Source organism: Anguilla anguilla, chromosome 4 (genome assembly GCF_013347855.1).
Source record: "Anguilla anguilla isolate fAngAng1 chromosome 4, fAngAng1.pri, whole genome shotgun sequence".
Lineage (NCBI taxonomy): Eukaryota > Metazoa > Chordata > Actinopteri > Anguilliformes > Anguillidae > Anguilla > Anguilla anguilla.
The window spans coordinates 66,104,933-66,122,333 of NC_049204.1; the positions used below are offsets into that span (position 1 = coordinate 66,104,933).

General features: G+C 51.4%; 2 protein-coding genes across 2 annotated transcripts in view; one reads left to right on the plus strand and one right to left on the minus strand.

Annotated features, from left to right (window-relative positions):
- LOC118225974 (E3 ubiquitin/ISG15 ligase TRIM25-like) overlaps nt 1–17,401 on the minus strand; it is a 487,938-nt gene that overhangs the window by 387,746 nt on the left and 82,791 nt on the right. The gene's annotated exons all lie outside the window — the stretch shown is intronic.
- eef1db (eukaryotic translation elongation factor 1 delta b (guanine nucleotide exchange protein)) lies at nt 934–15,744 on the plus strand. The gene is made up of 10 exons (XM_035413149.1): nt 934–997; nt 2,985–4,760; nt 8,137–8,251; nt 9,771–9,842; nt 11,898–11,963; nt 13,125–13,209; nt 13,442–13,557; nt 14,038–14,235; nt 14,606–14,800; nt 15,579–15,744. The coding sequence occupies exons 2-10, from the start codon at nt 2,986–2,988 to the stop codon at nt 15,615–15,617; spliced, it is 2,661 nt and encodes an 886-aa protein (XP_035269040.1). The 5' UTR covers nt 934–997; nt 2,985; the 3' UTR covers nt 15,618–15,744.

Here is a 17,401-nt window from a genome sequence, read left to right on the forward strand (position 1 = left end):
ATAGCGAAGTTAGGTGCCTACTTCATACAGCTCACGCTAGCCAAGGATTTTTACTGGGCATAAATCGTAGACTAGCAATGTCTTCTTTAATAAGCCTATAATATTTGTTTAGCTATCTGGTAATGTAAACGCTGTTGTTCTGGTCAACTGTAAGCGCCATTCATTTTAAAGTTGATTTATTAGTTTATTTGGGGCAGGCGTTTGATTTCGTAGGCCTATTTAAAAATAGCCAGGCCTGCCAACAATTGTCTTATGACATACTCACTAATTAGCGTTTAATTACTTATTGACACTAAGATGTTGGATTAAGTTTGCACGCCGCACTAAACGTTTCTGCATCAATTGAAGGTGGTTAGTATTCTGGCATTGATGGTGTGTGAATTTGGTGGGAAAAGGCTGAGCAGGTGTTATGGCTGAGTTGTCGATTCCTGCTGGTGAATTTGGCCGTTTTACTGTGTCGTTTTAAACAAGTGTGCTGGGGGAAACATCGAACAGTTACCTAGAACAAATTGAGCTTTTTGGTTTAGGAACTTGCAATAAATAGTTATGATTTACAGGGCCGTGAGAAGTGGGTATGGTTTATGTCTAGGATTTTTGCCACATGGCATTTGTTAGGTAGCCTACTTTCGGTTTGAAACTGGTTCTAGAACTGTCAGTTGAAAATTTTGAAGTGACATGTTACCTTACAACTATACATATATGTATCTCTATTCTCATCGCCACACGCCAGGCAGCCAAATATCCAACCTAGTTGAGTCTTTAGGGGAAGAAGTCATTTTAAGATCCGCAAGCCCAGAAATTACTGCCCATCATGTTAATTGACCTGAATTCCGCGTTTCATTGGCACCTCGCCTGTATGGCACCGTCTTTTGCGCTGACGTGACGTCACTATTATAACAGCCGTTTGTCTTTCCGTTCACGCTGTCGGTGGATAAAAAGAACCGGCGAGGTTCACCAGCGATAACGGTCAGTAATTTGGCTGCGCGCGCAGAGCAAGGTGAGTTTAACGGAACGACTTGTTGCAAAGTTTATCCCTGACACTGCAATCAGTATGGTTTTCTTAAAGCTATATTTGAATTTAAATTTAAATGAATTAAATGTGTGTATATATATATATATATATATATATATATATAGATAAAATAACTGTCAGAATGGTCAAAATAACAGAAAAGACTTAAGAAAATTATATTTTCTGCAGTGTACCATTTCTCTGTGATTCCAGATTCCCATCTCGTGAATACTATAGAGGGTACGCAGGGACAGTAACCGGGTTATTGCTTTATTTGCACGAAACTTTCTTATAGTCCCGGGCCAATAAACGGATTCTTCGCACTGTCTCAACCCTCTTTTAGTAATCCGCGATGTCGGTCCGTTTGCCGCCCATCAGGTCATTTTGCAGCCCATGATCGCCCTGTCTTCCCAGGACCACAAATATCCCATAACCTGTTTCGATCTCCCATTTATATTTCTATTTTTTATTTGTTAATTCTATATAGGACTGTGTATTAATGGAAATGTGTGTATTCGTGCTCTGGCCTGCATTTTTACGTGATGCGATTTGCTTCCACGCATTTCTCCCTATTCATAGAAAATTTATTTTGAATTCCCCCCCCCCCCCTGATATTTGCATGTTTGCATTCGTTATGTCATGCCCTTTGAATCGATTCTGTGGTTCTGATTTCCCATTGTGCGCACCTGTTTCTCTCTTCCCTTATTAAACGACAGGGTGTTTTTTTTTCTTTTTTTTTTTTCTTGAACATAAGTGCACAGTTTAATAGTGATGGTTGATGTCTGACTCCTAAACTGGACTCCATAGGTGAGCCTTTGTCCCCCAGTCCCAGTCACGCCAAATTACCCAATCTGAGCTATAGAAATAAGGGACAGAGATGACAGATCAAAAACGTTTTTTTTTTTTTTTTATGAGTTATTTCTCTCATCATTGTGTTATGTTTAAAAAGATTGATAAAAGAAAGAAAAATATTTTTAATTGGTAGGTAGAATCTGTGATCGAACCCCCTCACCCCTCCCGAAAGGTGGTTTCCTAGGAGAGGCATTGTGACATCACAATCCATTCCATCCCCATCCTGCTTGTGTTCTGGAATGTTCGCTGCACTGCCTTCCCCAGTAACCTGCATGTCTCCAAGTGCAGCGTGGGATTGATCTGTCCTCCAGCCTATCAGCAAGTTTCCACAGACCCTGTGCAGTCTGCTCACAATGTTAACAGCGCTACAAACTGCACACAAAGAAAGTGAGTGCGATTGTATTTGAATCCAGTCGACATGCTGAATGGGTTTCTTTATCTTGAAAGTGCAACAAAGTTCTTGTTCTTGGGAACTTGCCCCACTACCGGAGAGTTTGGTGGTGTTCTTTTGGAGACAGTGTTGCTCATTTAATCCACAGTGGCACTTTCATTTGAACCCATCAGCAGAGTGGCTGTTTAGTGGGCAGCCAATCAGAAATGAACTTTGAGTGAATATCCATTACATGACATGCTTTCTCACTCCTCCAGGTTTTTAAAAATTAATTTCTTTATTTTTTTAAATGACAGGCTTTCCCATCAACAGGGAATTTCCCCCCTCTTTATTGGGAAAAGCGCCTGTCTGTTGGTTTAACGGCCATTTTAAATTCGATTGCACAGGGTCTCATTAAATGTGATTGCACAACGTTTCTGTTATGAAATACAGAATAAGATGCTGCCTCTCAGGTATTTCTGCACTTTAAACTGCAGGGAGGGGCTGTAATTTGCTTGGGGGGGAGAGTGGGTGGGATATGCATAGCATGCTGGTATTGGCAGAGGGCTGTTTTTTATTTATTTATTTGTTTATTTATTTATTTATTTTTTGCTATGTGAACCTTTTTTTGTGGATCAACCCCACCCTGTGTCTGCTACTTGTTCCTGCTCTGCGTGTGACTAACCCTCCAGGCTGTCCCTCCCCTTTCTTCCTCTTCCTCTTCCTCGCTGTGCTGCGCCGGACACTCAGGATGGAGCCTCGCAGGGATCCCCCGTGTCACGCGATGGATCGGCCCGGCCCGGCGCTCCCCCACAGGCCCGGCCAGTCGGACTGTTCCACTGAGGCGGCTGCGGAGGGGTGCGCCGGGGGCGGGCCGGCGGAGGGAAACGGGGGCGTGCCGTCGTTCTCCTTCTCCTCGTCGTCCTCCCTGGAGGGCGGGAGCGTGAACGGCGACGGCGGCGGCGGCGGCAGGAAGAGGCCGAGGCGGCGGAAGCGCTCGGCGCGCTCGGCGGGGGACGGGGGCGGAGCCTGGACGGGCGTGCGGGAGGAGTCGGTGTGGTTCGACCGGTCCGTGTATGAGCGGGCCGAGAGCGCGTACCAGGCCTGGCTGGCGGGCGGCGGCGGGGGCGGCGTGGGCGTGGCCCCGGAGGAAAGCCCCGCCCCTGCGCCGCGGTCGCCGTCGCCTCGCCCGTCGGGCTGTCGCCATGGAGACCAGGTGGCCTGCCACCACCTGGTTCAGGCGGTGTGGGTGAACAAGTCGGCCTTCGACTCTGCCGAGCGCCGCTTCATGGAGCAGGCCCCGCCCCCTCCGGCCACGCCCAGCTCCCTCGCCCTCTCTCCGCGCCGCGGTGCTCCCCCTGGGGCCCGTAGGACCCCCGACGAGGGGTACCTGTCCCTCACCCCAACCCCGGCCACCCCACAGCCGCTCACCCCGACCCCGGCCACCCCACAGCCGCTCACCCCGACCCCGCCCGCCCCACAGCCCCTCCCCCCTCCCCGCCAGGAGGGGTACCTGTCCCTCACCCCGACCCCGCCTGCCCCACAGCCCCTCCCCCCTCCCCGCCAGACCATTAACGGCCTGCCGGGCCTGCCAGCCGAGCTGCTGGCGGGCGTGTGGACGGAGAAGCCCCGCTACGACCGCGCCGAGGCCAGCTACTACCAGAGCCTGTGCTGCCCGCCGGCCCCGGCCCCGCCCACAAACAAGGCCCCGCCCACCGACAGGGCCACGCCCACAAGCAAGGCCACGCCCACCGACAGGGCCCCGCCCACAAGCAAGGCCACGCCCACTGATATGGCCACGCCCACAAGCAAGGCCACGCCCACCAACACGGCCACGCCCACCGTCACGGCCATGCCCACAAGCAATGCCACGCCCACTGATATGGCCACGCCCACAAGCAAGGCCACGCCCATTGACATGGCCACGTCCACAAGCAAGGCCATGCCCACTGACATGGCCACGCCCACCGACAAGGCTATGGCCATTCCCACAAACAAGGCCACGCCCACCGACATGGCCACGCCCACCAACACTCTCATGGCCATGCCCACTGACACACCAACAGCCGCCCAGCCCATCGGCACGCCCTCCTGCGACGGGACGGAGCCTGGCCCCGGGCTCGGAGACGGCGGAGGGGTGGGGCGGGACGGCCCCCTCTGCTTCCTGCACCCCGACAGCGAGCGGGCGTGGCTGGAGGCCCCACGCTTCTGCGCCGCCGAGAGGCGCTTCCACGAGCAGCGGGCGGCCAGGGCGGGGCCGGGCGGGACGGGGAACGCGGAGGAGCCGGACGGGACGGGGAACGCGGAGGAGCGGGACGGGACGGGGACCGCGGAGGAGCCAGACGGGACGGGGGCGATGGAGGTGGAGGTGGCGATGGAGGGGACGGCCGCGGTGACGATGGAAGTGGCGATGGAGGGGGCCGTGGAGGGGACGGCTGCGGTGGCGGTAGCTCAGGCCATGGATTGCTTGCCGGCCGCTGGGGGAGCGGAGAGCGACCCGCCAGCTCCCAGCATCCTTTGCCCAGAGTACGGCTCGTCAGGGAAGAGCGACTCCTGTCAGAAAAGTCCAGCTCACTTCCAGATTTATTTTTCCGCTTTTATTTATTTTATTTTTTTGCATGTGTGTGTGTACAGTATAATTTTCAGTGCTGTATTTTCTTTTTGTTCTTTCCTTCCTTTTATCCTTCTGTTCATCTGGCTTTTTTTTTGTTGTTGTCCCAAATGTCACAGGCGTGGTGTTAGAAGGTCCAGCGCGGTTCAGCATGTGCGTTTGTTAGCGAGAGAGTGAGTGTGTCAGGAAAATGTACGCGCCGTGCTGGTGTGGGTTCACACTCCAAAATTGGAATGTCTGTTATCCCTCAAGGGGAAACCTCCCTAATGCATCTGAATATGGCTAAGTCATTGTAAATTATTTATTTGTTTATTTATTTATTTATTTATTTATTTATTTGTTTGTTTATTTATTTATTTATTTTTGTGCATGTGCATTCCATTATTTTTGTATCTATTTATTTGTTTCTTCATAAATCAAATGTTTGAAAAATGCTGTTTTTTTCAGTCTATACAGGTTTGAATGTAATGCGTGTGAATTGGGTTTCTGCTCTAGACGGGGACATGAATTTCACGGTCATCTTCATCTGAATGTTTTTGAGATTGCTTAGCCAGGAAATGGGCGTGGGCTTTCACTGTCCCTGTGGACGCTGGGAACTGGATAATGTAGTTACTCAGCCCTTGTGCGTTTTACAGATGGACAGGTTTTAACACATACAGTGAGGATAAAAAATAGGGGCAGTGCACTTTGCAGGCAGTGGGAGATTTGGTGTAGGGACACACACACCCACATGGGATACAGTGGGAGATTAGGTGTAGGAACACACACACACGAAGACAGCAGGAGATTTGGTGCTGTTGATGTATTTCGTGCTTGTAAACGTGCTGTAGTTTGTTATAAACTGGTGTCTTGCTGTAGATCGTGCTGTGAAACGGACCTGTAGCCCGGTGGTTCTCAAACTCGGTCCTGGGGGACCTCTGTTTGTGCTGGCTTCCATTCCAACCTCAACTGCAATCCCAGAATTTTAGCAAGCTTTTAATTTTTCTTAATGAGGTGCTTTTCGTGTTTTAGAGCTGGGGTTCCAGAAGGGGCCAGTGTGGGTGCACACACCTGATCCTGATTGTACTAATCAAGGTGCTTAGCAACGACTCTAGTGATTGATTAGTAGGATCAACAGCCCATTCTGGATAAGACTGGGGACCCCAGGTCTAAAACATGAGGAGCACCTCATTAAGAAAAATGAACGGCTTGTAAAAAGTTCTGGGATTGCTGCTGAGGTTGGAATGGAAACCAGCATACACAGGGGTCCCCCAGGACTGAGTTTGAGAACCACTGCTGCAGACCCCTGGGTCCTGGAGCCTGGCCTGCCTGTGGCCTGTGCCTCGGCCTGCTGTGATGTCAGCACAGCTGATTGGCTCGTCTCGGGGTGGGTGTGATGTCAGCACGGCTGATTGGCTCGTCTCGGGGTGGGTGTGATGTCAGCACGGCTGATTGGCTCGTCTTGGGGTGGGTGTGATGTCAGCACAGCTGATTGGCTCGTCTCGGGGTGGGTGTGATGTCAGCACGGCTGATTGGCTCGTCTCGGGGTGGGTGTGGTGCGGTCGGTTTGAGCTGGGCGGTCGGGACTTTCCCCCCGTCCCGCCGTCTCTTCCGCAGGGCCGCAGGTCCAGACCGCGGGAAACGGGGTAGTTATGAGGGGAAAGCGCTCCCGGGATGGAGCGGGGTAGTTATGAGGGGAAAGCGCTCCCGGGATGGAGCGGGGTAGTTATGAGGGGAAAGCGCTCCCGGGATGGAGCGGGGTAGTTATGAGGGGAAAGCGCTCCCGGGATGGAGCGGGGTAGTTATGAGGGGAAAGGGCTCCGGGATGGAGCGGGGTAGTTATGAGGGGAAAGCGCTCCCGGGATGGAGCGGGGTAGTTATGAGGGGAAAGGGCTCCCGGGATGGAGCGGGGTAGTTATGAGGGGAAAGCGCTCCCGGGATGGAGCGGGGTAGTTATGAGGGGAAAGCGCTCCCGGGATGGAGCGGGGTAGTTATGAGGGGAAAGCGCTCCCGGGATGGAGCGGGGTAGTTATGAGGGGAAAGCGCTCCCGGGATGGAGCGGGGTAGTTATGAGGGGAAAGCGCTCCCGGGATGGAGCGGGGTAGTTATGAGGGGAAAGGGCTCCCGGGATGGAGCGGGGTAGTTATGAGGGGAAAGCGCTCCCGGGATGGAGCGGGGTAGTTATGAGGGGAAAGCGCTCCCGGGATGGAGCGGGGTAGTTATGAGGGGAAAGGGCTCCGGGATGGAGCGGGGTAGTTATGAGGGGAAAGCGCTCCCAGGATGGAGCGGGGTAGTTATGAGGGGAAAGCGCTCCCGGGATGGAGCGGGGTAGTTATGAGGGGAAAGCGCTCCCGGGATGGAGCGGGGTAGTTATGAGGGGAAAGCGCTCCCGGGATGGAGCGGGGTAGTTATGAGGGGAAAGCGCTCCCGGGATGGAGCGGGGTAGTTATGAGGGGAAAGCGCTCCCGGGATGGAGCGGGGTAGTTATGAGGGGAAAGCGCTCCCGGGATGGAGCGGGGTAGTTATGAGGGGAAAGCGCTCCCGGGATGGAGCGGGGTAGTTATGAGGGGAAAGGGCTCCGGGATGGAGCGGGGTAGTTATGAGGGGAAAGCGCTCCCGGGATGGAGCGGGGTAGTTATGAGGGGAAAGCGCTCCCAGGATGGAGCGGGGTAGTTATGAGGGGAAAGCGCTCCCGGGATGGAGCGGGGTAGTTATGAGGGGAAAGCGCTCCCGGGATGGAGCGGGGTAGTTATGAGGGGAAAGCGCTCCCGGGATGGAGCGGGGTAGTTATGAGGGGAAAGGGCTCCGGGATGGAGCGGGGTAGTTATGAGGGGAAAGGGCTCCGGGATGGAGCGGGGTAGTTATGAGGGGAAAGCGCTCCCAGGATGGAGCGGGGTAGTTATGAGGGGAAAGCGCTCCCGGGATGGAGCGGGGTAGTTATGAGGGGAAAGCGCTCCCGGGATGGAGCGGGGTAGTTATGAGGGGAAAGCGCTCCCGGGATGGAGCGGGGTAGTTATGAGGGGAAAGGGCTCCCGGGATGGAGCGGGGTAGTTATGAGGGGAAAGGGCTCCCGGGATGGAGCGGGGTAGTTATGAGGGGAAAGCGCTCCCGGGATGGAGCGGGGTTAGCGTAGGGTGTCACGGGGCCTGCTGTTTAAAGGCCAGAGGCCAGAGTCGCTGGTGCTGCGCAGCGCATTTGGATTCAGAAATGGGCCATTTGGTTTTGTTTAAAAAAATAAAATTAAAAAAATTAAAAAGTATTTATTTATTTATTTATTTTTTACACACACCCCTTTCTCTCTCTTCCCTGCAGCACGATGACTGCGGAATTCCTGGCTCAGGAGAAAATCTGGTTCGACAAGCTCCGCTTCGATGAGGCGGAGTGTCGCTTCTACGAGAGAATGAATGGCCCCGCACAGCCTTCGCAGGTAGCGCCGCCTAGAGGCCCGGAGGTCTAACTGCACCAGAGCTGCAGGTTGAACGGGGCTACCCCAGGAAACGAAATGTCGACCTCTGCCAGTTTTTTGGGGTTGTGTCCGTGGCACTGCCTTTGGACATTGCGGTTGTCCAGGGAGATTGTCCATTTTAACGGATATCACCAGTTATTTTCGTTTTTTCAGTATCAGAATATCCTCTCAAAGTACCAAACCAAAATGGTTTCTGTCCAGCTCTCAGTACCTTTTGCCGTTTTCCTGCCCCATTTAGCATTCAACCTGGAAAGCCGGCGTAGTTTATTACAAAAAAAAAAATTCAAAACGGAGAAAATTGTCCATTTCCATGGGGACTATATTCTGTAATTTGGTGCTGCGCCGAACTGCTTTGCACATGTTCCCTAGCGATCGTTTCACTTTATAATGTTTCATTAAAAAGCAGGAAGGCCAGGTTCTTCATAATGGTGAATTATGCTGCCCAAAGCAACAGCTAGTTCTATGAGTTCAGGTATAACGGCGTTGGCTGGTTGGACAATAATTCTTTTTGTGGGATAAATCATTCAGAGTTGGACAGAAACATCATCAGTTCTGGTCTTTTCGTGGGACGTTGACGATACTGAAAATATTAAGATTACCTCTGTTATCCTTTAAGATCTTTATTCCACGTGCTAATGTCACATTAATAGGATTTCTGAAGTTTTGAAGACTAAAGGAAAGTTAAATCAGGTGTGCAGGTGGTGTTGTGAGTGCGTCCCGTGGGTGGATTGTGTGGAATAGAGTGACTCTTCATTTCAGGTGGTTTGTGGGGTCTGTCCTTTCAACCAACCATTCATTGCAGGTGGTTTGTGGGGTCTGTCCTTTCAACCAACCATTCATTGCAGGTGGTTTGTGGGGTCTGTCCTTTCAACCAACCATTCATTGCAGGTGGTTTGTGGGGTCTGTCCTTTCAACCAACCATTCATTGCAGGTGGTTTGTGGGGTCTGTCCTTTCAACCAACCATTCATTGCAGGTGGTTTGTGGGGTCTGTCCTTTCAACCAACCATTCATTGCAGGTGGTTTGTGGGGAGTTATTTTGAGCCAATGGACTAATTTGTCTCTAAGCGTAAATACGTGTGTGTAGCCGTGTGTGTGTGTGTTTGCGCATGCTCGCATATATGTGTGTGTGGGGAGGGGGGGAGGGGGTCGGTCCTGTGGTTGTAATCCTATAATAACTGTGCCAGCTGCTGCTCTGCATCCCTTGCCTACCCACCCCTGCTGCCCCACCCCCCCCCCCCATGAACTTGCCTTCTGCATCCACTGTTTGAGTATGTGTGTGTATGATTGTGTGTGTGCGCGCGTGTATATAAATGTGTGTGAGTGTGTGTATGAATGTGTATGAGTGTGTGTGTGGCAATGAATGTGCATGAGTGTGTGTGTGTGTGAGTATGTGTGTGTGAGTATGTGTGCGTGCGCGTGTGTGTGTGCGTGTGTGTGCGGCTGCTGACCCGCCTCTCTCTGCCCCCCTGTCCCCTGCAGGAGACTGGAGCTAATACCATACTGCAGGACATTGCCCGAGCTCGCCAGAATATCCAGAAATCTCTAGCAGGAGTGAGTACCGCACTCCCACCCAGCTGCCCCCCGCCCCCGTCCGTCTTGCCCCTCCATATTCACGCTCATAATTCAGAACCTCCTCCTCCTCCTCCTCTTCCTCTTCTCATCGCCGACTGAATATTCAATTTCCCCTTAACGGAGTTTCCTTGCTTATATATATGGATATGGATATGTATATATTTATTTTAATTTTTAATTATGGAATAAGGCTTTGTGCAGACACCAGCCTGTCAGTATTTCTAGGGGCACTTTTATGTGAAGCAGACGTTGGGCTGCGTTCGTAGCGCCTTAACGAGCACCTTAACGAGCGCCTTAACGAGCGCCTTAACGAGCGCCTTAACGAGCGCCTTAACGAGCGCCTTGACCCGAGGCATCGTAACCGGCGCCGTAGCGAGCTCGTAGCCGCTGGTGTTCAGGGCCCGTGTCTGAGACACAGGATGCTTATGCGCGCGTGTCTTAGCGCTTATGGCAGTTGTTCTTCAGCTGGTCAGTGTTTTCTCTCATACCGAGCGCCTTCATGAACAGGAATGGTCAGGAAGACGCTCGCGTGGTGGATCTGTCACCAAAGCCCATCTTAATGAGCACAAACATGCAGAATCTGATGAATAGAAGTACATTAAAAAAATATATATATATACGCGTAGTAATAACATTGATCGTGTGACATTAAGACAGTGATTTTTATGCTAATGGTAACATTAACATTGAACAGTTGATTGAATAATCGTTATCGTTAGTTGATTGAATAATCGTTATCGTTAGTTGATAGAAGAATCGTTATCGTTAGTTGATTGAAGAATCGTTATTGTTAGTTGATTGAATAATCGTTATCGTCAGTTGATTGAAGAATCGTTATCGTTAGTTGATTGAAGAATCCTTATTGTTAGTTGATTGAATAATCGTTATCGTCAGTTGATTGAAGAATCGTTATCGTTAGTTGATTGAAGAATCGTTACACACGGAAACTTATCGCCCCTCTGGAGCACCCGCCCTCGCCCCTCTTCTAATCACCCCCGTGCCTGGGTATAGCTTCTGGGGGCTGCAGCCATGGCTTGCTTTGCGTCTCTGTCCTCGATTCGATCGAATCGGCCGGTGGTCTCGAGGGATGTGGGCTTCGGCGCGACGCTCTGATTCCAAGCGTTTCCTGCGGGAACGCCGGACCCGTTCAGCTTGGCCTGACCTTGCCGTCCAACTGTCTGTCTCTGTCTGTCTGTAATAATGCTAGCATTGGTTCAGTCCAACTCCCCCAACACTGCTAGCATTGGTTCAGTCCAACTCCACCAACACTGTTACCATTGGTTTAACCCAACTCCCCCATCACTGTTACCATTGGTTTAACCCAACTCCCCCAACACTGGTAGCATTGGTTCAACCCAACTCCCCCAACACTGCTAGCAATTTTCTTTTTAAATCCTGTTTTCTTTCGTATGATTGCACGTCTTAGTTGGTTAAAGCCATTTTTAATTGGACATTCTCAGCTATTTAAATTTTTACATGCCAGATAAAGAGTTGAAGTTTTTTTCCTGTGTATTTCAAGCCCGGTCAGTGCAGGAGCTCCTGGGTTTGAGTACCAGCGTGTGAATCAAGGGGTTTTAGTAGGGACTGTGTAACCTTGTATTGGTACAGAAATAGTTTTGGTGTTTTAGTAGGGACTGTGTAACCTTGTATTGGTACAGAAATAGTTTTGGTGTTTTAGTAGGGACTGTGTAACCTTGTACTGGTGCAGAAATAGTTTTGGTGTTTTAGTAGGGAATCTGCAACAAAAACGGGGTGTATGCGTGTGTGTGCACGTACGTACGTATGTACGTGCGTGTGCGTGCGTGTGCGTGTGTGAGTGTCTAAGTATACTTGCACAAGTTCATATGTGTTTCCTTTCCGTGGAAGATCAGGTGGTGTTGCATTAAAACTCGTCCCCCAAAAGTGAGCAGAAGCCTTTCAGTCTTTCCCAAAGCCGCACTTTGGCTCCTTCTGCTCCCTTTGGCTTTTTCCCCATCATTCAACTCTGCTTCCTTCACCCCCCCTGCCCCGCCCATGCCCCACCCACACCCCCAGATGAAGACATCTCTACAGACTGGAAGAGGGCGTTCCCGCACCCCCCAAAATCGGCGTTCCCAGCCTGTAAGTCCCACCCCCCCCTTCCCCTCAGCCCCAAACCTCTAGCTCACCTCCCCAGTGTGGTGCATGTTCTGTACCGTAGCCCCGCCCCCTCATTGACCAGTCGCATTGTGGCTTGCGGTGACGAACGTGCCTGTTTTCAGCAGTGTGCGGTGCGAGTGCGTGCAGTCCGTTGCGTTGCGGTTCGGAAGGGGAATGCCTCAGAAGTGTTTGACACAGATTGGAGAAGAGCGGAGTGTGGATATGGCCCGGGGAAGCACCAGACACGGGGCCATCTTACTGACATCTGCTCTCCATCTCTGTGTGGTTTTTTTTTTTTTTTTTCCCCTTTTAAACGCTTTTTGCAAGTGTGACTATACATTAGATTCTACTGACTGTACTAAATGCTTGTGCTGCCCAGCATGAATAAGGTATGATCTTGGAATAACCACCTTGGCTGTGATAACATGGTTATCAGTTGTCAGGGAAACACCTCACAGTTGGTGCCAGCTCTCTCCTGAAGTACTGTGTGTGGCCTGTAGGATGTAATATGGTCACTGATTCTCCTGTTGTACTATTTGTGGTCTATAGGGTGTAAAATAGTCACTGGCTGTCCTGTAGTACTGCGTGTGGCATGTAGGGTGTAGAATAGTCGCTGGCTCTCCTGTAGTACTGTGTGTGGTCTGTAGGGTGTAAAATATTCACTGGCTGTCCTGTAGTACTGCGTGTGGCCTGTCGGGTGTAAAATAGTCACTGGCTCTCCTGTAGTACTGTGTGGCCTGTCGGGTGTAAAATAGTCACTGGCTCTCATGTAGTACTGTGTGGCCTGTCGGGTGTAAAATAGGGGTGATCTTATATAGCTGGTAAATGGATCATTCAGGAATGAGTGGCATTTAGAGCCTTTGAGTTTTGGTGCTCCTGGAGTTGCTGCTGAGCATGGTGGTGGTGCTGGTGCTGGTGGTGTTGGTGTTGGTGTTGGTGTTTATGCTGGTGTTGTTGGTGGTGTTGGTGCTGATGGGGTTGGTGGTGTTGTTGGTGGTGCTGGTGTTGTTGGTGGTGTTTGGTGGTGTTGGTGTTATCCTGTGGTGCTTCCCAGCCCTGCATGTTTCTCCTCTTAATTTGCCCTTTCATCCCAGTGACTGACCTTTGACCTTTGACCCCCCCCCCCCCCCATGTGTGGTGCAGGGTGTGGCGTGTGGAGCCGGGGACCAGGGCGAGCTCATCACACGCATGAGGAGCCTGGAACTGGAGAACCAGAGCCTGCACAAAGGTGTGTGTGTATGTATGTGCATGAGTAAGTGTGTGTGTGTGTGTATGTGTGCGTGAGTGTATGTGCATGAGTGAGTAAGTGTGTGTGCGTGTCCGTGCGTGAGTGTATGTGCGTGCGTGCGTGAGTGTATGTGCGTGCGTGCGTGCGTGAGTAAGTGTGTGTGTGCGCGAGTGTGTCTGTGTGTGTGTTTCTTTGCGTGTGTATACAAAAATTCTCTCTCTCTCTCTCTCAGTGGTGGAGGACCTGCGCTCAGCTCTCTCTAAGTTGGAGTCCAGAGTAGCGCTTCTGGAGAAGAGGCCGACAGCATCTCCAGCACCGGCTTCAACAGCAGCTCCCAGCTGCACCAGGGTAGGGAGGGGCCTGCTATATGGAGCATCCTCATTGGCTGTGTCCTGCTGTATGGACCGGCCTCATTGGCTGTGTCCTGCTATATGGAGCATCCTCATTGGCTGTGTCCTGCTGTATGGACCGGCCTCATTGGCTGTGTCCTGCTATATGGAGCATCCTCATTGGCTGTGTCCTGCTGTATGGACCGGCCTCATTGGCTGTGTCCTGCTGTATGGAGCATCCTCATTGGCTGTGTCCTGCTGTATGGACCGGCCTCATTGGCTGTGTCCTGCTGTATGGACCGGCCTCATTGGCTGTGTCCTGCTGTATGGACCGGCCTCATTGGCTGTGTCCTGCTGTATGGACCGGCCTCATTGGCTGTGTCCAGCTGTATGGGCCGGCCTCATTGACCTTTTAGAACTGTATGTCCCCACAGGGTGTGTGTGCTTGTGTGTGTTTATCACTGATGATTGACAGGTGTAATCTCTGCCCCGCCCTCAGACTGCCCCTGTCCAGCAGCCAAAGGTCCGCGCCCCGGTGGAGGAGGAAGATGACGATGATCTGGACCTGTTTGGCAGCGATGAAGAGGACGAGGAGGCGGAGAGAATTCGCGAGGAGCGGTTGAAAGCGTACGCTGAAAAGAAGGCCAAGAAGCCCGCCCTCATCGCCAAGTCCTCCATCCTGCTGGACGTCAAACCAGTACGCACACGTGCACACGCATACGCACACGCACGCATACACACACACACACACGCACACACGGAGACACACAGACATGCACACACAGATGTACACACACAGACATGCACACACAGATGTACACACACAGACATGCACACACAGATGTGTACACACACAGACATGCACACACAGATGTACACACACAGACATGCACACACAGATGTATACACACACGGAGACATGCACGCACGAATGTACACACAGCCTTGTGGGGACATACATGTACATTCTCCCTCTGTCTCTCTCCCTCTCTCTCTCTCCCTCTCCTCTCTCTCTCTCCCTCCCCTCCCTCTCTCTCTCCCTCCCCTCCCTCCCCCCCCCCCCCCAGTGGGACGATGAGACGGACATGGTGAAGCTGGAGGAGTGTGTGCGCTCTGTCCAGGCGGACGGCCTGCTCTGGGGCTCCTCCAAGCTGGTCCCGGTGGGCTACGGCATCAAGAAGCTGCAGATCCAGTGCGTGGTGGAGGACGACAAGGTGGGGACGGACATGCTGGAGGAGGAGATCACCAAGTTCGACGACTACGTGAGTAACAGCTCCACCTGCTGGCCACTCGTGGCTTACAGGCTTTCAGAGAGTGGTACAGATATGCAGTGAGGGTGTGTGTGTGCTTGCGTGCATGTCTGTGTGTGTGTGTGTGCGCTTGCGTGCATGTCTGTGTGTGTGCCTGTGCGCTTGCGTGCATGTCTGTGTGTGTGTGTGTGTGTGTGTGTGTGTGTGCCTGTGCGCTTGCGTGCATGTCTGTGTGTGTGTGTGTGTGCGCGCTTGCGTGCATGTCTGTGTGTGTGTGTGTGCCTGTGCGCTTGCGTGCATGTCTGTGTGTGTGTGTGTGTGCGCGCTTGCGTGCATGTCTGTCTGTGTGTGTGTGTGTGTGTGTGCGCGCTTGCGTGCATGTCTGTGTGTGTGTGTGTGTGTGCCTGTGTTGGGAGAGCTGTAGGACTAACCCGAGCTGAAGATGGACGGGACAGTGGAGTGGTGTCAGTGAGCTGGTGGCCAGCTTTATTTCAGTCAGCAGTTGTGTGTCTTACTGCTTCACGTATGCAGTTTATTATCATTTCAGCATGTTTGTAAGCCTTTTAAGACTGCTGAGAGTCAACACAGAACAAATATTCACTTGCCTCTCTTGTTTCTGCAGTGTTACCTAACGCCTTCAGCTTGGGGGGGGGGGGGGGTGTGGGGTAGAACTGCAGGGGGTGGAGTCTTCTACAGTCTGCGGGTGAAAGGGGGAGGGGGGGCGGATTAAATCCTCTCACTGCGCAGAACAGCAGTCTCACATGCACCATCATCATCCTCTCCCTTTCAGGTCCAGAGTGTGGATGTCGCTGCTTTCAATAAAATATGAGCGCTTCGCCCTGACTCCGCCCCCCTGCCTTGGCTGCTGATGAAGACGACGATGACGATGATGATGATGATGATGATGATGATGTTTGTGACGGTTACCAATAAAGAGCTGAGCTCTGTGAAAAGGCTCGCTGTGTCCTGTCCAGTTCCTCCCCTCCCGAGCAGAACCATTAAAACTGGAGCCAATGGGGCCCCGGCGTGCTCAGCGGCTGCAGCTGCTTTGGGCCCTCTGGTGGTGAAACTGTGTCACTGCAAGAGCCGCACGCCGTTGTTCTTCAGGCCGCTTCATGCTTTCCGTGTCCGCGTGTCCGTGAGGGTCCGCTTAGGTCCGCGTGACGTGAATGTCGTCGTCCGCGAGCATCCGCGCGCAGCCCAAAATCTGTGAGCGCGCCGACTGCACATGATAACAAAATGGATGCTTGTTTTGAAGAGAGGCTGTGTGAGGAGATCCGCCATTACCCACATTTATTTTTTTTATGGCGGTTGGCAAATAATGTTATGGTGCATTACCGCCACCAACTGGAATGGAGTGTGGATCGGGAAATGCGTGGAACGCGGACCCTCAGCAGTAGTTTTTGTAGGGTTTGTAAAGGAGTTTTTATTGAAGGTCGAAAAGTCTTACAGAACAACGCCCAACAAAACATACATGATACATTTATAACTTATTTGAATCACAGCACTTCTACTCTGTACTGAAATCAGCTTCTTAAAGACATGACAATAACCCATCCTATTTTAAGGCCAGCCAGCGTCACATTGGTACGAAGGACACCTGAACATAAACTACAGAAGGACTTTCTACAAACAGTGTGATCATTACAAAGCATTTATAAAATTCCCATGTGGAAGAAGCAGAAATGAAAGCAGAGGATCCTGTTTTTATGAACCCACATATTTACCGTCTTATTCCATCTTTACCTCTCTTCAGTTTTTATTTTTCTTATTTTATATGATGTTCAAATAAAAAATTCTCTAAAAAAACACTTTTAAAAAATGTTGCACCTGCTGTTAAATTAATGTTCCCAATGTTTGAGCCCCTCAACAGACCCTGAAATTTAATATTTTATTTACATCTCAGTATTTCACTGCAGTGTTTTTCTCTCACTCTGATTACATCTGATCTTCCCTCTGCCTCATCCCAGATCACACAGTTTTACAGAGGATCCAACCCACCAAACCCCAAACCCAGGATAGAGGGGCTGAGTGAATGTGGTCTGGACTCTGTGCAGGAGGGTCATTGTGTCAGAGACGCTGTAGAAGGACAGAGTTCCTGCCCTGTGATCCAGGTACACTCCTATTCTGGAGGAGGGGGGAACAGGGATTTCAGTGCGCTCATTATTGTGCCAGAAAGAGTAACGGGAGGGGGAGCCGCACAAACTCCAGGACTTGTTATTATATCCCAGACGACAGTCATAACCCTGCCCTTTCCTGCTGATCTCTTTATATGACACTGCTATAGAAACCTCCCCATCCCCACTGCACTCAGCCTCCCAGTAACAGCGTCCAGACAGACCCTCTCTGCACAGCACTTGGGACCAGCTGTCAAATCTCTCTGGATGATCAGGATATGACTGGATCTCTCCCACATAAGTCACCTTTCTGTTCCCCTCAGACAGATGGAGGTATTGATTCACTGTGTTGGGGTCCAGTGTGAGGTGACAGGAATCTGATGGAGGAGAAGGTTAAGATTTAATGAAGACAGGTCTATCTAAAGTCTACCTATGATACAGTATATTATTGTTTCTCATAGAGAGAGACTGGCGTGTGTGTGTGTGTGTGTGTTTA

Bases quoted from the DNA above. Each gene is read 5' to 3' on its own strand.
- eef1db (XM_035413149.1), top strand. From the start codon at position 2,986: ATGGAGCCTCGCAGGGATCCCCCGTGTCACGCGATGGATCGGCCCGGC. The intron at 11,964-13,124 runs GTAAGTCCCACC...TGTGTGGTGCAG, and splicing joins AAAATCGGCGTTCCCAGCCT to GGTGTGGCGTGTGGAGCCGG. The intron at 13,210-13,441 runs GTGTGTGTGTAT...TCTCTCTCTCAG, and splicing joins GAACCAGAGCCTGCACAAAG to TGGTGGAGGACCTGCGCTCA.